At 35.7% G+C, this 15,480-nt stretch overlaps 1 protein-coding gene across 1 annotated transcript in view; it reads right to left on the reverse strand.

The window, feature by feature from the left end:
• Positions 1-15,480, reverse strand: part of HOOK1 (hook microtubule tethering protein 1) — a 34,167-nt gene that overhangs the window by 9,155 nt on the left and 9,532 nt on the right. Inside the window, exons 4-16 of the mRNA XM_070941292.1 lie at positions 14,057-14,107; positions 13,205-13,337; positions 12,295-12,362; positions 11,860-11,922; positions 9,389-9,472; positions 7,533-7,699; positions 5,707-5,847; positions 4,059-4,260; positions 3,023-3,133; positions 2,449-2,536; positions 2,277-2,337; positions 1,502-1,642; positions 227-320 (exon numbers count right to left, since the gene is read on the reverse strand). Coding sequence (XP_070797393.1) covers positions 227-320; positions 1,502-1,642; positions 2,277-2,337; positions 2,449-2,536; positions 3,023-3,133; positions 4,059-4,260; positions 5,707-5,847; positions 7,533-7,699; positions 9,389-9,472; positions 11,860-11,922; positions 12,295-12,362; positions 13,205-13,337; positions 14,057-14,107 — 1,404 coding nt within the window. The remainder of the gene's footprint in view (positions 1-226; positions 321-1,501; positions 1,643-2,276; positions 2,338-2,448; positions 2,537-3,022; positions 3,134-4,058; positions 4,261-5,706; positions 5,848-7,532; positions 7,700-9,388; positions 9,473-11,859; positions 11,923-12,294; positions 12,363-13,204; positions 13,338-14,056; positions 14,108-15,480) is intronic.

Consider the following 15,480-nt stretch of genomic DNA (forward strand, 5'->3'; position numbering starts at 1 on the left):
CAGAACCTTTTGGAATTCCAACTTCCTGCTGGCTTCCCCACTGACTTCTCTTGTGGGAAGCCAGCAGGGAATATCATAAATCACTTGACTACAAACGCACTGCCACAGTTACGGCACAAGGACCCACTGTAAATACCATCTGTTCAGTACTGTCATAATTTTGAATAGTCACTGAACAAATGGACACAATCCAAGAACTATCTGTATATTCCCATGTCATACCTACCCTTTCTCTTTCTGACTTGGACTCTTGCTCCTGCAAGGACTTTTGAAGGTCTTCAATCTGCTGCTGCAGCTCCCCAAAATGCTCCTTGCTCAGTCTATCATGAACATTAAACGTCAGACTATTAATAGAGTTCAAGTCTTTAAGCATGAAATCGTTATTCTTGCAAGATTTACACCCATACTCTAGCTGGCAGCAAGAACATCCTAGGCTGTCTCTATATTGAGGTACTCATCCTTGCTAAACAAATTAAGAGATAATCCTCAGGTTACTAGAATAAATAGAATTGGGATTGCTGTCGCTAAGTAATACAGCCATAAAGTGCAACATCCTCTGACTGCATTGCTTAGTGACATTCCCAGTTGCTGTTATAACTGTAAGACGCATGCGTCACCTTTAATGCGTCACCTTTCTTTAAGCAGAAAGCGGCAGGAATCCCAAGTAAGGAGCAAAGGGATGTCTTGGGGGAGGAAGGATGAGGGCTGGCGTATGCTGCACATTAATTGTGGGAGGCCAGAGGGGTTTTTTGAGGCCTGGTGCAGACCACATCCAAGCATAAGAAGCTGCAGGGTGGATGCTATGGCACAAGTGCAGAAAGCCAAGGGGACAGATGGTGCAGTGTGATGCAAGCACAGGAAGACCAGGAGGAGTTATCAGAGCAACATACAACCTTCTCTGCTGGCTTTCCTATTGACTTTAACTTGTGGGAAGCCAGCAAGGAAAGTCTCAAATAACAACTATGTAACCATAGGACACAACCACCACCAGAACTGCGAGCTGGCGGCCAAGCAATAGCAATGGCATGACTGCTGAGGCACTGCGACAGTTGGAAGCTGTAAAGAGTTGTAAGCACGACTCATTCAGTGCCATCACAACTTCGAATGGTTGCTGAATGAATAGTCAGTAAGTGAGGAACACCTCTACTTTGTTATGCAGGAACTGAGAGGAAACCAAAGGGAAGTGCAACTAAGAGTAGAGTTCCACTCAACAAAACTGTCTGGCCCTATGTTTTAAGCAGCTCTCTTCCCCAGTGAATCACAATCTACTTCATTTTGACAGGGTTCCCTCTTTAGCATTTATAAGCAACTCAGTCTAGGAGTAGACTGAGTAGGAAAGTCCACTTTCAATCCAGTTGCACCAATCAGTGTGGAGCCAATCAGTTTTTCATGTGCTTTCTATTATTCTTCAGTATTTTTCATTCCCCATTCTATGTCTCTCACATGTTTTTCTTATTTTAAAAAAATAGTATTAAATAAATGTTATGTGAAGGAGAATCACCTGTTTTCAGTTTCTAATTCATTTATCATCCGATTTTTTTGTTCCAGTTTCTCTTGAAGTCCTGCAATTTGTTCATTTTCTGATCCTTCTTGTTGCAAATGAAGCATCTTGTTTTCATGCTGAAGCCGGATGAACATGTCTCTGAGATTTAAAATAAAAATTGAAAGCAGACATAGTTTGCAAAATACTACATTTTCCTCCCCAACATTATAAAACAGGGCTTACTGTATATTACAATACAATTGGCAATCTATGTGATATTATACACTGCTTGCAGCCCTAGTCATGTGTCAATTTCATTTCAGCAGAAAGGCCCAAGAAAACAAGAAAACATTGCAGATAGTACATAGATTATAGACTTCTTCCTCAAAAGCAGCCTCTAACCCCATTGGCTGAAACAGCTATGGTAAGGAAATGGACTCCGGCTAGTATCAATTTATTACTTTGCTGATACACATCTGATCCTCTGGATGGTCTCTTACCAGGAAACAACACTATAAAGCTATATAATGAAATCTGTAAAAATCCAGTCTCATTTGTAACCGGAGATACAGAATCATGTTTATCGCTGTATTTCTTATATTGATTACTTTCTTTTTAATTGAGAGTATAGATTTTTTCTAAATTGATTCAATTTAGAAATCCCCCTTTCCAACATTTAGGGTTTTATCTTTATATGAATATAGGATTTATATATTGTCTGATATTCTATATTACATACATGACATTACAAATAAAATTCACACTTCATTTTACATGTGATTACTTCTCTTACCTAAATTCCACAGGCAGAATTTCAGCAGCAAGATTTTCATGGCTTTTCATAGTAGATGCACCTGATAGCATAAAACAAAATCACTTTCAGTTTATAATTTTTTCCCTACTGTACTTGCCACTTTCCATGGAGTCTAAGCAAAACTAATCCTAAATATATATTTTTTAAGTACCTGTTTGGTTCATATGATCCTGCTGCATTTGTGAATACCTGAGCTCTTCATTGGTCTCTTTCAATGCATCACGCTGAATTATCAATCTCTGAAAATAAAAAGTGATTTGATAATGGTAGATGCATATCAAAATACTTGTGTTAATATTGTATGAGCGCTTTAATTGCTTCTCCACCTGAAAAATGACATCCCAGAATAGCTCTTAATAACAGCACATGATTTTGTTATAGAACATCATTCTCAAAAAGAATAAACCAGTTTTCATAATGGATGGTAACATCTATGATGGCCTAAAACAGGTCTGTCAAATTGGCGGCCCGCAGGTTAAATACGGCCCGCAGAGGTCATGCCCACCCCAGCTCCGCAAAGGCAAAAAATGTTGCGATACGTCACATTCTGACCCGCAACACAATAGAGTTTGACACCCCTGGCTTAAAACAATTTATCATTACTTTGCAGATTTTCCGAGACTCAACATTTTAAATAACCCACTTTCTCTGCACCATCCACACAGGTATCTTGACTTCCCAATATTTTGAAAACTGTATTTCCACCACATTAATGGAAACCTCACCTCTTTCTCTTTAATTAATGTTTCATGCTTCTCTTCTAATTGTTTCATTTCAAAAGCTAGTGCATCTGCTCTTTTGGATTCTTCAGAGAGCTTGTTATGATGTTCCTGGATCTGGTTTAAAAAGAAAACCAGAACTTGGCAATTTGAAATAAATTCTTCTGTAATATTGGATTTCATTATCTTCATGAGAACATGTGATCTTTTCAGCATTAGCAGGAAATCAATTTTCCCCCACTACATATCCACTACAAGTAGTCTTTGGCTTACAACAAGTAGTCTTTGGCTTAGTGACCATTCGATGTTACTATGGCACTGAAAAGAGTGACTTATGGCCATTTTTCACACTTACAACCTTTGCAGCATCCTCATGGTAACATGATCAAAATTTGGATGCTTGGCAACTGGTTCATATTTATGACTGTTGCTGTGTCCCAAGGTCATGTGATCACTTTCTGCAAACTTCTGACAAACAAAGTCAATGGGAAAGCCAGATTCACTTAATAACCATTTTACTAACTTAACAACAGCAGTGGTTCACTGTAACAACTGTGGCAAGAAAGGCCATAAAATGGGGCAAAATTCACTTAACAAATATCCCTGTTTAGCAACAGAAATTTTGGGCTCAATTGTGGTTGTAAGTCAAAGACTACCTGTTGTTCTGAAGCATTTCATTTTAGCATACATCATTTAATGCTTAGAAATTCAGGTCAATAGATTCAATTGTAGGTCTTGTAGAATTATTTTCATGGCACTAATTTTCATGATTCTACTCTTACTGCAACTAACTGCACAGTTGAAGACATGCCAGTGTTACTGGTAATGCTAAATCTACCAATAAGGTTATCTTACTCATTTCAAACAAAATATAAATGAAATACTGTTGATATAAACAATAAAAATGTTTGCAAGGACAACATAAGGAGGAAGTCACTTTTCACTCTCAGCTTTTTGGACCTAAAAGTGAAGACTTTATTCGACTGAAATAGTACGAAGAAAACACAGAAATTCAAACAAGATGAAAAGAAACATTTCTTACCTGCCTTTTGTAAGTTTCCAACTGTGAACGGGCTGCATTTGCTTTCTTTAATTCTTCTTCTAGGCTAACTGTGTTATGCATATACATCATGTTTGTTTCCTGAAGTATTTTCACCTGTCTCCGAAAGTCATTCAAGTCTTCCAACTTTTTGCGATACACCTCAACCGTCAACTCGAGTTTATTTGTTTTATCAGCAACAGTCCTACAATAATGACATATTCAGTTATTTCAAACACATGCTTGAGCCATTACCAGACAACAAAATACAAATACTTACTTAAGAGAAAAGTAAGATCTTACTTATTAAATATTTTCTCTCAGGTTCAAATTGCTGGCGTGATAAATTAAACAGAAAATAGGACTTTTCAGTTCTACATAATTAAAACTGGAGCATCAACTTCAGTCATGAATGATTTCCTACTTTTACTAGGCAATGATCCATGCCACTTCAGGGTAGGCTTTCCTTTTGAATCAAAGGTCTTCCATCATGATCAATTTGAAGGAGGAAAGCCTAAAATAGTCACAGGTTCCCCCAGGGAGGTCTCATACATTTCAAGAGGCTATCATTAGTGAATATAGAAATACTATTAAAACTAAAATTAGGATGTTTGTTTAGTAAAATTAAAATATTCCTTCAATATTTAATTCAAAATTAGTATCTTAGCTAGAGATTAAATGATGATCTTGATGTATTATTTTATACAACATATGCTATCAGTTGTAAGACATGCAAATAAAAGTAATTTGCAATTTCCATATTAAATATTTGTTACTCTAGAACAATTTTAAGTATTACTTGTAAGAACCTACAAGAGAAAAAAGTATATTGAGAATATAAAACAAAAACTTTAAGTGTTGGAAGCACAAGGCTTATTTTACTTACTGTATTATTTAGGAAAAAGAACCAAATACCTAGGGGAAAAAATGAAAAGCGAGCAAACGAACAAAAACAAAGACAGTCAGTGGCAGAATCTTAGGTATTCTGAATGTTGCAAAAAAGGAAGGAAGTCTTAATTTATTGTATTATGTCATAACGAATGCTCTTCCATACGCCACTAAGTTGATGCTTCCCAAACATGTTAGTCTGCCTCCTTTAGAATTAACATCCACTATGTCCCTAGTAACAATGAATCCTGAGATGAGAGTATACAGTGAGTCTTCAATTTTGTGGATGTCAGTACTATAAAACACACTACACCCACTTTCTCCTGTAATTTATGCCATTTCTGTAATGACCTCATTGCACCAATGATATAAATTTAAGTAAAGGACAATAGCATTTGTGAATAATCCTCTTAATTAAACTATTAAAAACAGGTTTCGCTGCAAAGGGAAACAATATACAATGTATTACTTTACTTTGGTCTAGTGGTTAAGGCACCAGGCTAAAAGCCAGGAGACTATGAGTTCTAGTCCTGCATTAGGCATGAAAATTGGCTGGGTGACTTGGGCCAGATATTCTCTCTCAGGAAAGACTGGATGGATGGATGGATGGATGGATGGATGGATGGATGGATGGATTGATAGATAAACGAATAAGGGAAGGGCAGCACCTGAAAGAGTTGATATATTCTTTGGAAACTCCAAATGATAGAATACTGCATATTAAAGAGATAGTAATATAGTGTACTAGATTTATTCAGCATACCTAAGAACGTCAATTTCATCCTTCAGAGCCCGGGACTCTTCTGCCAGAGATGTCAGTTCATCATTTCGATGTTGTAGCTCAATCAGTTGTTTCTCAAGCTCTTCACAATGAACACGGTAATCATCTTTTGTAGTTTCAAGTCTTTTCAAAAACAAAATTAATAGAAAGGGATTTACTATCAACTTCCTTAGTATGAAATATTATGGTATCATTCATAAAAAATATATGGAAAAGTTTTATAATTTGTATAATTTCCCATATGCAGGCATATTGTGGGCAAATGAAATGTAATCTTAAAATTGTAACTTCTATGTCAGTTTTTATGTCAAATTATTACCAATAAAGAGAAATACCGTAAACAGTTTCTGCATTATTAAAAATTAAACATCTAGAGCAATGAATTACAACCTTTAAAAAAAAAATAAAGCAAACTCAGAATTGGCCCCATAATACAAATTTGTGGAACACCCTCCACCTCCCTAAGTTCTGGAAGGCACCCATCCTTCTAGTTTTCCAAAAGTTTTTTAAAAGCTGGATTTTCCCCCAGGCAGTGAAACACATTAAGGCTGGAATCCAAAGATTGTGTTCTTGTTTTAAAAAATATCTGGGGTGGTGTTTTAGGGAACCCAGAATTGCAGGGGGGTTTTGAGCGGGGGGGGGGGGGAGATATATAGGTTTCATTATTTGTATGTTCTTGTCACTGTTTCTGTAAGTTGCCCAGAGTTATGGCAAATTAGATAGGTGATCATGTAAGTTTCTTAAATAAAATTGAAGGCTACAGATCTTAATCATACAGTAATGCAAAATTATGTACATACTGTCATTAAGACAGGATGAGGTAAGCAAAGGACCAAAACAAAAGATTATAACAATAAAAAGCAGTATATTACACATGTATTATATCACAGTAAGGAGAAAAATATGAACTGAATATAACTTTGATCAATGAGACCTGGTACTGGTGAAGGAGCAAATAATTAATAAACCAGTTTGGCCTAACAGAATTGACTTGAGAAAAGCCTCAATGCTTAACCTAATGCTTGAGAATAAAATAGAAAGAGCTTTCTAAGGGACTAAAACTGCAAACTCGGGGCTTTTATACCAGAGGACAGGAAACTGACCCCTTGTTGATTTCTGACAGTTAGTCAAGGTTGCTGACTAAACAAATCAAAGACTAAAAATGCTAGGTTGCTACAGATATGGATTCGGCTGGGTGATGACATGAGGGGTTATACTGCCCTTTTCCTTATAATGAGTCCATTATATAAGATTTGTCTTGGCACTCTCTAAAAGGGTAGAACTTTGTACTCCATGAATAAACATGGCTTAAGCAGATTGTGTGGACTGTACTCAACTGGGAGATGGTATGAGTTAAAAGAATGCTCACATAATAGCCAGTATGAACAATCCCAATGTTTTATACATATTCATAACATCATTCCAACACATGGTATGGACAATATTAGTTTTATAAAGATCTCTCTGGAAACTGCATCAACAGAATATGTGCAATCACTGAAGAAAACAATATGAATCTCTATGGGATACAGATAAGAAATAGTCATAAATGAACAGGAGAATATAAGAGAAGGCTGGCCTTTGACAGCTCCAGGTCTAATAGACCATAGCTAGTGCTGCAAAAGCTACAAAAAAAAACCCCTCAGAAATATGTAACATGGTCAGAATAAAAAATGGGGAATATACAAACGGTATACTGTAGCTTTTTGCATCAAGTAGCACTTCAGAAATATTTTCTATTTTGTTTCAGTAAACAACTCCAGCTGCAACATTGATAGAGAAAATGGCTGGGTTACATTAATTCATACCTGAAATTTTCTTCTTGTAACTGTTCTATTTGTAACTGTGCATGAAAATACTTTTTGGCAACTGCTGTGTTTGTATCATCAAATGAACCATCTAACTGATCCAATCGGTCATTCATTATCTCATTTTCAGACATTAAACTACATTTTTCTTCTTGAAGGGCAGCCACCTAAAGATAAAAAATCCACTTCAGAATTATAAAGTCATGAAGATCATTAACATTCAAATATTTGCACAAGGGATTTTATCTCAGAAAAAGAAGTGATTAGCCCCCAGTCAAATTATCTGCTTCCTAAATTAAATGTCTGTATGTGTGTGTGCATACATACACACAGATTAGCAGATAAGCACAAAAATGATTGCATTCATGTACAATATACAACTAAATAAAAACAAGTCAAATTCTTGTTATTTCAGTATACATATTTTTCTTGCACTTCTCTCTGTGAATCCACATATAGAACTATCAGCAACACATCCATCCTCTATTTGCAGCTCTTCCGTTCTAAATCTGCAACTTCTTAGGACTTATATAATCAAGGTTACCAGTCACAGTAAGAAAGCAAAAGCAACATAGAAAAAGTCTTCCAGACTATTATATGCAGTGGCAAATAAGGGAAGAACTTCAAAACAGTCTTAAATGATATAAGAGCTAAGCCAAGTAGATTCTGGAATGATCCAGCAAGACACCTTTCCTTCACCTGACTTAAGAACACAAGAACTGCCTTCTTGAATCAGATCAAAATCCACTCAAATAAAATTTCCACATTTCTGTAGAAGCAGAAAAGAAATTAAAAAGGGAAACATCATTAGCACGTAGAAAAATATTGCTCAGTTTATAAACTGGAGATACAACAGCAGAGAACTGAGAAATAATAATACTTAGTAGTGAATAGTTGTGTAAAAAGCGATTCCAAGAGGCAAAACAAGTAGCATTAAGTAAAATTTAGATAGCATCACATCTATAGATCAATGGATAAAAAGATTCATGCATTTTGCAAATATTTCTGAAAAATATCACAAGCTAGAAAGTAAGAGCATAACAATACTGTAAGTATATTAACAATCAAAGAAGGATTCTCATATTAACAAAACAGCTCCTTAAGTATCTTTTGTGTGAAAGCCACAATGTTAATTGTAATACAGCAAAACATCACAGCATATCACGTTAGTTCACTGATATTTAAAATGCAAAGTACTCTTTGGGTTATGTCTTCCTGAAATAAATATAAACCTACCTTTCTTACATTCTTGTAAAATATCATGGGCCACAGAGACCTTACAAATGAATTTATTAACAATTAGATTAAGCAAGAAGTATGTATATTTTGACTTTCAAATAAATACTCATATTCAGTATAGTACAGTGGCATTAAACTATATTGTGTTATCTTTGTCAAATGATATTTCAGATTTCCTAAACTGTAAAAATGAACTGCAATCAATTTTAGGTATGAATAGAGATTCAGAATCATTATATTAATTTATATTAATAACTGTTGTCAGGGACAAGTATTTATAGCTCACAATAGATTTATATCTTAAATATTTTAAAAAGTATTCTAAACATTGTATATTAAACCTATAGATGAAAAATCTGCAACAAAATCTGCAATAAAACACATTCAAAATAACAGTGAAAGACTGCTGGACATTAATTTCATAGAAAAAAGTCCCTAAGTACTAAAAATAAATAACACGATGAATATCAGAACTAATATAAACTATAGGAAAACAAAACATCACAGTGTTTAATCACAGCATAGTAGATGTTGTTTTTAAGACAATTTGATTTTAGGCATTTAAGGTAAATATTGATTACATTTTCTTTAAAATGTACTTGGAAAAATGTGGTTACCTGCAAATCTAGTTCTTGACATCTTTGTTTCAATTCTTCTTTTTCTGCTATGACTTCATTAAGTTCTTCCACTGCTCTTTTCAGCTTTAAAAATGTTGAGATGATCATTTTCAAATATTTAGAAAAACAAATTTCTTGACCTTATCTCCAGTAAATGTGAAATTTACTTATGGGTATTCGGGGGGGGGGGGGGGAGATGTTGATTAAATAGAAGGCAAGTTGGTAATGATCATACCTTCTAGATAATCAAATCTGTCTCTGTCATATACTTTCCTGGTCCTTGGAACCTCTTTCTTATGATCTTCTTGTTCTTTAAAATAATCAAAATATTACTATCTCTGCAAAATATACTTCTGTTGTTGCCACCAGCAGACCCTATTTTGGTTTTAAAATGTTTTTCTTTTTTCCCCTATTTTTTTTCTTTAAGGAACATAGGACAGCACTCCAGGTTAATAGTTAAACGAAGAAGTAAAATAACATTTATATAAGAATGCAAATGTGAAATGTGAAATATATATATATATACAGGTGAAACTTGAAAAATTAGAATATCGTGCAAAAGTTCATTTATTTCAGTAATGCAACTTAAAAGGTGAAACTAATATATGAGATAGACTCATTACATGCAAAGCGAGATAGTTCAAGCCTTGATTTGTCATACTTTTGATGATTATGGCTTACAGCTCATGAAAACCCCAAATTCATTAACTCAGAAAATTAGAATATTGTGAAAAGGTTCAATATTCTAGGCTCAAAGTGTCCCACTCTAATCAACTAAGTAAGCCATAACACCTGCAAAGGGTTTCTGAGCCTTTAAATGGTCTATCAGTCTGGTTCAGTAGGAATCACAATCATGGGAAAGAGTGTTGACCTGACAGTTGTGCAGAAAACCATCATTGACACCCTCCATAAGGGGGGAAAGCCTCAAAAGGTAATTGCAAAAGAAGTTGGATGTTCCCAAAGTACTGTATCAAAGCACATTAATAGAAAGTTATGTGGAAGGGAAAAGTGTGGAAGAAAAAGGTGCACATGCAGCAGGGATGACTGCAGCCTAGAAAGGATTGTCAGGAAAAGGCCATTCAAAAGTGTTGGGGACTTTCACAAGGAGTGGACTGAGGCTGGAGTCAGTGCATCAAGAGCCACCATACACAGACGGATCCTGGACATGGCTTCAAATGTTGTATTCCACTTGTCAAGCCACTCCTGAACAACAAACAACGTCAGAAGCGTCTTACCTGGGCTAAAGAAAAAAAGAACTGGTCTGTTGCTCAGTGGTCCAAAGTCCTCTTTTCTGATGAGAGCAACTTTTGCATCTCATTTGGAAACCAAGGACCCAGAGTCTGGAGGAAGAATGGAGAGGCACACACTGCAAGATGCTTGAAGCCCAGTGTGAAGTTTCCAGAGTCTGTGTTGATTTGGGGAGCCATGTCATCTGCTGGTGTTGGTCCACTGTGCTTCACTAAGTCCAGGGTCAACACAGCCATCTACCAGGAGATTTTGGAGCACTTCATGCTTCCTTCCGCAGACGAGCTTTATGGGGATGCTGACTTCATTTTCCAGCAGGACTTGGCACCTGCCCACACAGCCAAAAGTACCAAAACCTGGTTCAATGACCATGGGATTACTGTGCTTGATTGGCCAGCAAACTCGCCTGACCTGAACCCCATAGAGAATCTATGGGGCATTGCCAAGAGAAAGATGAGAGACATGAGACTGAACAATGCAGAAGAGCTGAAGGCTGCTATTGAAGCATCCTGGTCTTTCATAACACCTCAGCAGTGCCACAGGCTGATAGCATCCATGCCACACCGCATTGAGGCAGTAATTGATGCAAAAGGGGCCCAAACCAAGTACTGAGTACATATGCATGCTTATACTTTTCAAAGGTCCAATATTGTTCTACGTACAATCCTTGTTTTATTGATTTCATGTAATATTCTAATTTTCTGAGATTGTGAATTTGGGGTTTTCATGAGCTGTAAGCCATAATCATCAAAATTATGACAAATCAAGGCTTGAACTATCTCACTTTGCATGTAATGAGTCTATCTCATATATTAGTTTCACCTTTTAAATTGCATTACTGAAATAAATGAACTTTTGCACGATATTCTAATTTTTCCTTTTCTCTGAAATATAAATTGGGACGAATTATTGTCATACTGAGATTGGTAGTCACAGCAGCCTCCTATGAAGATGTTAACTTAAAATCAACTTATTCCCTTAACATTTGCTCTTATTTTTCTTCCTCTCTCTTTCACTGCTGAGCCATCAAACAGAATGGATTATGAAAGATTTGAAAAAAGCTAGGTGATCTGTATTACAAAACAGAATATTTCTTCCGTACTTGTGTCCTATGAGGTTCTGTAGCAACCCAGTACACACAGTGATATAAATTCAATAACTAGACTTTCATCAGAAATTACAGGAAAAGATTACTAAAAGCTGAAAAGATAGCATTATCAGTTTACCTGTTGCTCCACATCACCAGATATATCACTTGCAACAAAGCCCAAAATCTCTTTGCTCATTAACTGCAACAATAAAAAATTAAGGCAAAAATGCATAATTACCCATGGTCTAAAACAAGCTCATAAGAGTGAGAGATAGTACTAAAAGATTAGTGATATTATTTTCTTTAAAATATATGAAATAATCCATGTTCAATACACATTTCACATTTTTCATACAAGCCTTTTCACTGCCAACTTGATTAAATTACGTAACATTACATAATTTAAACTAACATGATATATACATAATGAAAGACTAGAGATCAAAAATATTTGTATAAGAATATTAGTTGCTTTATCTTTACTGCAACACTAGGTAACTCCAGCCCCCCCCCCTTTTTTTTTTGAAAAAGGAATCAATTCCAATTTTTCAGTTAACTTTTTTTTCCTTACCTCTTGGATAGCAGCCATGACGACGTGCTGAACAGACTCCTCTAGTGTCATTATAACTTGTATATGTTCTACAAAGAAAGAGTTGTTTTTAAATATCCCACACAACCAATGAAGACCCAGGACATGTTACATGTAAATGGACAGCCTTGTCTTCAGTTCATTTCTGAAGTCCTCTCTGTACTACAGTATCTTGCATTCTGCAGTTCTGCATTACTGCGATAGACTGAAGATCTTAAGCAACATACTTTGCATTGCAGCCAACAATATCCATCTGCTGATGGACAGTATCTGCCAATTGGATAGGATTCTGCTTCCTGATAGGAGAGGGGAGAGCATAAACCAGAAATACACTGCTGTCAAGTTATACTAAACCATACATTGGTATGGCATGCTAATACAGCCAAGGTTAGCTGTGCTTTTGGTTCTAAACAGGTTTAGTTAATTTTCAAAAGGAATTCACTAAGAATACATGAAGGATTGCAGTGCGTGTGACTGGACAACATGGCTATAAATATGCAGACACATAATCTCCCCAAATACTTCAAGTGCAAGCTACCAATCACTTGAATACAGTACTAATGCTTCTCTTGTTGGAGTGAACCAGAAGGGGTTCACTTTGTTTTCCTTGCCTGGCTTTCTCTTGCTTAGGCAATGATTAGGCAACAATGCATCTTAAAAACATTAACCAAAATTTCTACATTAGCAATGTATTTATTTTGCTTCATGTATTGCATGCCTTCCAAAAACATGCTTGAGATCACCTCTCAAGCCTAAATATCTAAATATTTAGACAATCTAAATACTACATTGTTTTTTTTACTTTGCTTCACCCAGAAATGAAAGAGTTAATATTTTGGTTTCGTTGATATAAAAGACAAATTGAGCTGTTTATTCAGAAGAGGACATTTACCTTGCTTCTTTTCACAGTTGACTGCACAGCCTAAAATAAGCTGCAATAGCCTGCCAAGCTCTACTGGATTAGAATGTTCAGAGATTTGGTTTAAATCAGGAAGAAGATCTTCTGAGATTTGCTGAGTCAAGAACTGTAGAATTTTTTTTAAAAAAGAAGAAGAAGTTATAATGTTATAATGAAATGTGGGGGCTTTGTTGTTGTTGAATTTATATCCTAGCTTTCCTCCTCTGAGGGCTCACACTACAGGCAGTTATTTTTTCCCCCTTTTACAGCAACCACCCTGTCGGGACAGGTTGGTTCAAGAGATTGTCACTTGCCCAAAGTCACCCACAGAGCCTCAATATCTGATAGGCTGAGACTCCTTGGTCCTATTCCAACTCTTTACTCAATACACTTCCCTGAAGAAACAAACTGAGTTAGAATACTTTGGAAGGAGAGTAAACCTTAAGTTTTTAGGAATTTTTTTTATATCAGAGGGCATTTCTTCATTCATGTTATACCTCACATGAATGTTACATTTACTGAAATTCACCAGTAATCAGTACTGCAACTGAACTTTTTAAAAAAAATACTGAATACTGATCATTACAACATAGCACCTAAAGTTGGAACAGATGGGAAAACAAAAATACTTTCTAAAAATATTTTCCTTTTCTAATAAATGCATTTGCTTATAAAGCATGGAATAAAATACTAGTAATAGAATATCAAAGTTAAGCTCATCCACATAGGTTTTACATGCATACTAGACATGAAAATAATAGATAAAATATTCTGTAAACTGAGATTTATAACTATAATTATAGAGAAGAAATTGCATATTTTACGGATCGTTATGGTTTTTCATACCTCATGATAATAATCCATAATTCCTTGAAGAACCTTCTTCAAATTGCTAGCCTAAAATATTTAAAATGACAATTGAGTGAGAATACATTATTTTCATATATTTGAAAGTTATAATTAACATTCTGAAATGCAGTCTTTACTCAACAAATTTAACTCCTACAAATACAATCATATTAGTTGCACATACCGTACCAAATGCAATATACCATTTAAAATACCATCATTCTAACAAAATCGACCTCTGCCAAAAGAAAACTTAGCTTTACAGATGTGATAAATCCAAGCAGAGGGAATAAAGTAAAAACCAAAATATAACACAATGCTTTCATAGAGCAAGCAGATACTTAGCCCTAACAAATTTTGTCTGCTTTAGAATGGAAAACCTTACTTGATTTATTAGGGAAAATATTGAATTGTTTTATATTTTGTTCAAACTTTCAAATTAAAAAATTTTATGGTCTATGGCCATGATGGGGAACCTATGGCACACATGCCACAGGTGGCACCCGGAGCCATATTGGTGGGCATGCAAGCTCAGCTCCTTTCTGGGCTACCTGGAAGTAGGGAAACAGGTTGTTTCCTGCCTCTGGAAGGCCTGGGGAGGGTGTGTGGGGAAGGCCCGTTTTTTGCTCTCCCCAGGCTCCAGAGCCACTCGCGCTCCCCCCACTTTTGGCATGCAATGGCAAAAAGGTTAGCCATCACTGGTCTATGGTGTCATTTTCCCATCTCTATTTCTCCCTCAAGCTTGTCTTTCAGGAGATGTATAGGAGGTAAAACTGTGATAGAAAAATGATGTTAGGTAAAGCCATCTAAGTCACCCTTCAAATAAAATGCTTGCCCAATGTCATGTAGGTATTGGTCCCCTAGATGGGTTGAATTCGTTGATATATTGCAGTCAGGGTTCAAGGAAACCTTTGCTATATTTTGTAAAAGGATTTTATATGCTGTTTATAATTGTTGTTATTAGATGCTTCAATCTGTTTATAGTAAACAATGTAAATTTATGAACCCAAATGTGTACATAAAACAGAATTCAGTATTAAAAAAAAGAAGCAAAATAGCTATGAATGCACTCACATGTGGGGAAAGATAGATGCAACTTCTGAAAGCAGCATTGTGAGCCTCAAAAAAAATCACAGAATTGCTCCAATTATCAGAAAAAGAGGTGTTTTATTTGTGATTCTTTATATTATGAAACATTATATTGAAACTTTTTCTATGGTAATGTAATCTAAGGCATGAGTGGGCAATTAACTGCTCTGGAGGGCCAAATAGGCCTGTGAAGATCCATATGTAATTTGAAAAAAAATAGCAACTGCCTTCAAAATAAAAGCAATGCAATTGTATTGCATACATGGCTTGGAGGGATCAGACTACCAGGCTTCCAATGTCCATAGGAGGGGATCAGTCTACCCACTTTCTGA

Source organism: Pituophis catenifer, unplaced genomic scaffold, assembly GCF_029215685.1.
Source record: "Pituophis catenifer annectens isolate HBS135680 unplaced genomic scaffold, rPitCat1.0.hap2 SCAF_3, whole genome shotgun sequence".
Classification (NCBI taxonomy): Eukaryota; Metazoa; Chordata; class Lepidosauria; order Squamata; family Colubridae; genus Pituophis; species Pituophis catenifer.